The sequence below is a fragment of the Triticum aestivum genome, chromosome 2D, assembly GCF_018294505.1.
Source record: "Triticum aestivum cultivar Chinese Spring chromosome 2D, IWGSC CS RefSeq v2.1, whole genome shotgun sequence".
NCBI classification, from domain to species: domain Eukaryota; kingdom Viridiplantae; phylum Streptophyta; class Magnoliopsida; order Poales; family Poaceae; genus Triticum; species Triticum aestivum.
Genome location: NC_057799.1, coordinates 46,321,216 through 46,328,369, shown reverse-complemented (window position 1 = coordinate 46,328,369; position 7,154 = coordinate 46,321,216). Strand labels below are relative to the sequence as shown.

The window sequence follows — 7,154 nt, the reverse complement described above, 5'->3', positions numbered from 1 at the left end:
TTTGTGTGCTAGATATGCGGCCACCATGATGCTTCAACCCCGTGCGACGCCGACACTAGAGACGAAGCATCACCCGGAAGCCCCGCGCTGCAACTTGCACATGCCAGTGCTAGAGGCGCGGCTATCGGAAGCTACAACTGAGCGACGCCGGTGCTGCGACCGCCACTATCCCTGCTGCAAGCAAAGTTGCAATCCATCAATGTCGGAGCTGTAAACAACCATGGAAGCTATGACCACCGAGTGGTGCTGCGACCGCCGCGTCCAGGCTCCAAGACGGCCCGACGAGCAGTGATGAACCACGGGTGGTGGGAGACGGTGGTCGGCGATGAGATACGTGTAGTGCCGTGAGGGGGCAGAGGGATATTGACTCTCACTCCAAAGGAGGTGACCGACCGGGTTGATTAAACGGCCACGTGGTGCGTGATCCAAGGGGTGGAGATTGGAGAGGTGACCGATCAACACCTATACTTTCACTGTGAAATCACTGTAGTATTTACTCAAGCATATAATTTCACTGCGAACACCTATACTTTCGCTGTCAGTTGGAAAGGAAATGGGCATTGTGGGGAGCGTCGAGGAGGCTGAGGCAAGGGCCGCACTTAAAGTCCTGAAGGCTTTGGCTGATTTGTACAGAGGACCAGTAGTGCTTGAGATGGACTGTTTGACGATGGTCAATGAGTTAAAGAAGGAAGCACAAAGTCTCTCTCCATGCTATGGCGTCCTCTGTGACATCAAGGAGACTCTGAAGGTGTTTTCATCCTTTAAGATCAGTCATGTGGGAAGAAAAGGCAATACTGTTGCTCATGAGTTAGCCATGGAGGCTAGACAGCTTGGGGATCTGCGGCTTGTTGCAAAGGTCCCGGACAGACTGATAAACCTGATGCAGGCTGAATGTACTCCTTCCACTTGAGTATCCCATATACTCGAGTTTCTCAAAAAAAAAAAAAAATCACTGCGAAAAGGGCCAGACCAGAACAGGGGAGACCCAAACCCTGCCACCGCCGCCCCCTCAGATTCCCAATCTATCCCCGCCTCAACACTGAGAATTGCTCGCCGGAGTGCCCTCTTCCCCGACGCCGGTAGGCAGATTCGCCGCCCAGACCGGCCGTGCGAGGTGATCTCGAGCACGCTGTCCGCCGCGTTCTGATTCATCTTTTGTCTCCGTCTGTCGATTTGCCCTCAAATCGTTCTTGTCTTCCTGTCCAGAGTCGCCGCCGCTGGGGGTTCGCGACGCCGCCGTTGCTCGCCATCGTCCGCAGCGCCCTAGGTAAGCATTCTCGCCTCCGTGCGTGCCCAAGGGATCTGACGGAGCATTCTCGCCATCCTTACGCTTCCCCCTCCCTTTTTATTCTTATAGTTGATCGGAATCTGATCTGACGTACGGAGCACCGGCGACCAGTCACCATGCCGGGAACCGGAGGCGCGACCGTCCTGGACGACCTTGAGTGGATCGTTGTCGAAGAGATCCTCATCCGTTTGCCGCCCAAGGACATCCTCCGCTGCCGCGCCGTCCGCAGGTGGTGGCACAGTGCCACCTCCACCGACAAGTTCATGCTGGACCACCACCGCCGCCAGCCCTTGCTCCCCATCCTCAGCCACGCCGTCGACCCGCAGAAATCCCACCTCCTGTTTTCCTTTGACGCCGGCGCAGGCCGGCAAAAGCTCTGCCCTGTCATCCGGACCTACGACTACCGTAAACTCCAGGCAGCGTGTGACGGTCTCCTCATTGTCTCCTATGGATCAATGGCAGATGAGTACGTCTGCAACCCGGTCACCCGCAAGTATGCTCGCCTGGCGAAGCATCAGCCGGAACGTGTTTTTTACCACCGGATTGTCGGCTTCTACCGGCACCAACCATCTGGAGGAGAATTCCGAGTGCTATGGATCTCTAGTCCGACAATCTACAACGCATACCACCCAAATTACAGAACTTTCTACTATGTCATAGCGGTGGGATCCGATAGTACAAGATACATCAGACAAGGATGCATCACACAACCAACAATCTCATCTGCCTTGGAGCTGGCGTTACGCAGGGGCCTGCCTGAATCGTCCCAATATCCACCAGTCCACCACCGTGGCGGCCTGCACTGGAAACTTGGAAAATACCACGGCTACGATGCGGACTACATAATGGTGTTCAACACAGCAGCTGAAAAATTTAGATTGATGTGTCGTCCTGCCCGATTGGGCAACTGCTTACAGGAGTCGTTGTTGGAGATGGATGACACTCTTGCTTTGTGCAGCATCTGCAGTGACAAACACACCATAGACTTTTGGGTGTTACAGGACTATGATGCTGAAACATGGTCTTTCAAGCATCGAATTAATTTGATTGGGATGGATCCATCAGCGCTTGTTGATCCAGAGGTCATAATATCCCCTAGGATGGCTGTTCTCAGTGGGGGTGAGATGCTGATTCGGTTTACTCATAGGGGTGTGTTGCATTTTGACGTCAATGGCAAGTTTTTAGGATATGTGAAAAGTCAAGACGGCGAACAAATCAATTTGTGGGTTACCGGGCATTACCTCCAGGAGAGCATTATTCCCGGTCCACTGTTCCATGAGATGAGAGAAGATGATGGTGTGAACCAGGAGCCTCCATTTTTTGTAGGACTGTAGGATGCAGCGCTTGATCTGGATGTTGTACACTGCTGGTTTGCAGCGCCATTGGAGTATCTCTTCTATATGAGCCTTTACTTTTGTTCCTAGTTTGGTCTTCTTAGTGCTGCTTGTAAAACTGAATAATTCGGATGGTAGCAGAACTCCTCTGCTATGAGCATTTGGTGTCTATTATCTTGGCTTTAACATAATGATAAAATTCTTGACTACGGAGAATCTTCACTATAGGCCTACTCTATTTTATTCCCCTCATTTACTTCATTTTTTGATACCACGAAAGGCATGGCTGCAATTAAAAACTGGTGATTGCTCCGTAAGATATTATCTGGGAAGACTTCCTACAAGTGTATCTGGGAATGACTTGCCATTCCGCTTTCTTTCCGAGAAAACAGGTGTTGGTACACATGCCATCAAGAAAAGATGAGCTATTCAGTCTTAGTCGTGTTGTTTGAGTGCATACTTTTGTTTATGAATTCATTCTAGCATTACAAGTAATTGTGACACTTTGAGTCATTGGAATGGTTAGTTTGAATCCTTCCTCGAAGTTTAGTATTTTGATCCTTGCATAATGTGCAATTTTGTCCTAAGCACCTGACAGGCTATGATATATAATTCTATGGATTCCTGATAAGACCTCAGATTATTTCAGTGGTTCACTTCATTGCTTTTCATCATCTGATATACCTTAGGTAACTTGTGAAAACTATCTAAAAAAAACATGCCAAAATGAAAGTGGAGACTCTCTTACTGAGAGGTTTTCTTTTCTCAGACTTGGTTTTAAGCTTTTCCTTTTGTTTGTGCAGATTTAAGCTTTGGGAACAGATTGATGTGGAACTTTTTTTGGGTGGTGGGATTGATGCGAACTGTTTGTATAATTCATATTCTCGACTCGGGAGCTCAAACTCATGTGGGTAACAAGAATATTTTCTCATTTGAACTTGCTTGGTTTGAAAGAGAAGGTTTCCTCGAGTTGTTAGCTAGAGAGTGGTCTAAAGACTCAGGAGGAAGGTCACCCATTGAGAGATGGCAATGCAAGATTCGTCATCTTTGAAGGTTCCTTCGTGGATGGGCTAAGCATACGCATGGGATATATAAGGCGGAGAAGGAGCGACTCCTTCTACTTATCCAGACCCTTGAAGTAAAAGCTGAAACTTCTATCTTAGGTACCAGTGAGCTGGAAACTAAGATGGAGGCTGAGTTGCGGCTGAAAGAGCTTCTCCGTGAGGAGGAATTGAAGTGGGTATTGCGCGCTAAGGTTCGCAAAACCGTCCAAGGCGAGGATAATACTCAATTCTTTCACATGATTGCTAATGGGAAGCATCGTAAGAAGAGAATTTTTCAATTAGAACAAGACGAAGGAACGATAGTTGGTCAAGAGAACCTGAAAGTTTACATTACCAACTATTATAAGCAGTTGTTTGGACGAAGAGAATTTTGTGTCTTTGGACGAGTCAAGGGTTGAGGATGTTCCTCAACTTGAGACTGTCGAGAATGAGATTTTGTCTGCTCCCTTTACGGAGAAAGAGGTGTTTGAGGCCATCGCACAAATGGAAAATAATAAGGCTCCAGGACCGGATGGATTTCCGGCGGAGTTTTATAAAAAGTGTTGGCACTTCATTAAGGGAGACCTGATGCCGATGTTTCATCAGTTTTTTAATGGTCAGCTTCATTTGTTTAAGCTGAATTTTGGAACGATAACTCTTCTTCCTAAGAAGACAGAGGCCGTTCGCATTGAGCAGTTCAGGCCTATGTGTCTGCTTAATGTTAGTTTCAAAATATTCACCAAGGTTGGGACGAACAGACTTACGCAGATTGCGCATTTAGTTGTGCAACCGTCCCAGACTGCTTTCATGCCAGATAGAAATATCCTTGAAGGGGTTGTCGTCTTGCATGAAACGCTCCATGAGATTCACTCAAAAAAAACTAGATGGCGTCGTTTTTAAAGTGGATTTTGAAAAAGCATACGATAAAGTTAAATGGCCTTTCCTTCAACAGGCTCTGCGTATGAAAGGATTTGACACGGCCTAGAGAAACCAGATTGAATCCTTTACGCAAAAAGGGAGTGTTGGGATTAAAGTGAATGACGATATAGGTCACTATTTCCAGACTCACAAAGGGTTAAGGCAAGGAGATCCCATGTCACCGATCCTATTCAACATAGTGGTTGATATGCTGACTATTTTAATAGGACGGGCTAAGGATGCGGGGCAGGTAGGTGGCCTGGTTCCGCATTTAGTTGATGGCGGTATCTCCATCCTTCAGTATGCTGATGATACTATCATCTTCATGGAGCACGACTTGGCGAAAGCGAGAAACATGAAGCTTCTGTTATGCTTATTTGAACAATTGTCCGGGCTCAAAATTAACTTCCACAAGAGCGAATTGTTCTGTTTTGAAAGAGCTAATGATGACCAGGAGACGTATAAACAATTGTTTGGATGTGAGTTGGGCACGTTACCGTTCACGTATTTAGGTATACCCATCCATCATCGTAAGCTGACTAGCAAAGAGTGGAAATGCATCGAGGATCGTTTCGAGAAGAAACTGAGCTGTTGGAAAGGGAAGCTCATGTCATATGGAGGGCGATTAATTTTGATTAATTCGGTCCTCACCAGTATGCCTATGTTTCTTCTATCCTTTTTCGAAGTCCCGGTGAGTGTTAGGAAGAGGCTAGACTTCTATCGATCTCGATTCTTTTGGCAGAGTGATGAGCTTAAACGAAAGTATAGGCTTGCTAAATGGGATATAATCTGTAGGCCGAAGGACCAAGTGTTGGAAATATGCCCTAGAGGCAATAATAAAATGGTTATTATTATATTTCCTTGTTCATGATAATTGTCTATTGTTCATGCTTTAATTGTGTTATCCGGAAATCGTAATACATGTGTGAATACATAGACCATAACATGTCCCTATTGAGCCTCTAGTTGACTAGCTCGTTGATCAATAGATGGTTACGGTTTCCTGACCATGGACATTGGATGTCATTGATAACGGGATCACATCATTAGGAGAATGATGTGATGGACAAGACCCAATCCTAAGCATAGCACTAGATCATGTAGTTCGTTTGCTAAAGCTTTTCTAATGTCAAGTATCATTTCCTTAGACCATGAGATCGTGCAACTCCCGGATACCGTAGGAATGCTTTGGGTGTACCAAACGTCACAACGTAACTGGGTGGCTATAAAGGTGCACTACAGGTATCTCCGAAAGTGTCTGTTGGGTTGGCTCGGATCGAGACTGGAATTTTTCACTCCGTATGACGGAGAGGTATCTCTGGGCCCACTCGGTATTGCATCATCATAATGAGCTCAATGTTAGAAATATGTCCTAGAGGCAATAATAAATTGGTTATTATTATATTTCCTTGTTCATGATAATCGTTTATTATCCATGCTAAAATTGTATTGATAGGAAACTCAGATACATGTGTGGATACATAGACAACACCATGTCCCTAGTAAGCCTCTAGTTGACTAGCTCGTTGATCAATAGATGGTTACGGTTTCCTGACCATGGACATTGGATGTCGTTGATAACGGGATCACATCATTAGGAGAATGATGTGATGGACAAGACCCAATCCTAAGCCTAGCACAAGATCATGTAGTTCGTTTGCTAAGAGCTTTTCTAATGTCAAGTATCATTTCCTTAGACCATGAGATTGTGCAACTCCCGGATACCGTAGGAATGCTTTGGGTGTACCAAACGTCACAACGTAACTGGGTGGCTATAAAGGTGCACTACAGGTATCTCCGAAAGTGTCTGTTGGGTTGGCACGAATCGAGACTGGGATTTGTCACTCCGTGTAAACGGAGAGGTATCTCTGGGCCCACTCGGTAGGACATCATCATAATGTGCACAATGTGACCAAGGAGTTGATCACGGGATGATGTGTTACGGAACGAGTAAAGAGACTTGCCGGTAACGAGATTGAACAAGGTATCGGGATACCGACGATCGAATCTCGGGCAAGTACTATACCGGTAGACAAAGGGAATTGTATACGGGATTGATTGAATCCTTGACATCGTGGTTCATCCGATGAGACCATCGTGGAACATGTGGGAGCCAACATGGGTATCCAGATCCCGCTATTGGTTACTGGCCGGAGAACGTCTCGGTCATGTCTGCATGGTTCCCGAACCCGTAGGGTCTACACACTTAAGGTTCGATGATGCTAGGGTTATAGGGAATAGATATACGTGGTTACCGAATGTTGTTCGGAGTCCCGGATGAGATCCCGGACGTCACGAGTAGTTCCGGAATGGTTCGGAGGTAAAGATTTATATATGGGAAGTCCCGTTTTGGCCATCGGAAGAGTTTCGGGCGTCACCGGTAATGTACCTGGACCACCGAAGGGTTCCGGGGGTCCACCGGGAGGGGCCACCAACCCCGGAGGCCTGCGTGGGCCAAGTGTGGGAAGGGACCAGCCCCTAGGTGGGCTGGTGCGCCTCCCACAAGAGGCCCAAGGCGCAGGGAAGGGGGAAGGGGGAAACCCTAGGCTCAGATGGGCCTAAGGCCCACCT

General features: G+C 47.1%; 1 protein-coding gene across 1 annotated transcript; it reads left to right on the top strand.

Annotated features, from left to right (window-relative positions):
- The first annotated feature begins 885 nt into the window (after nucleotides 1-885).
- LOC123051451 (putative F-box protein At4g21240) lies at nucleotides 886-2,831 on the top strand. Its single transcript, XM_044474314.1, has 3 exons — nucleotides 886-1,114; nucleotides 1,207-1,267; nucleotides 1,358-2,831. The coding sequence occupies exon 3, from the start codon at nucleotides 1,405-1,407 to the stop codon at nucleotides 2,620-2,622; it is 1,218 nt and encodes a 405-aa protein (XP_044330249.1). The 5' UTR covers nucleotides 886-1,114; nucleotides 1,207-1,267; nucleotides 1,358-1,404; the 3' UTR covers nucleotides 2,623-2,831.
- The last annotated feature ends 4,323 nt before the right edge of the window (nucleotides 2,832-7,154 follow it).

Coding starts and splice junctions, on each gene's coding strand:
- LOC123051451 (XM_044474314.1), top strand. CDS start 1,405: ATGCCGGGAACCGGAGGCGCGACCGTCCTGGACGACCTTGAGTGGATC.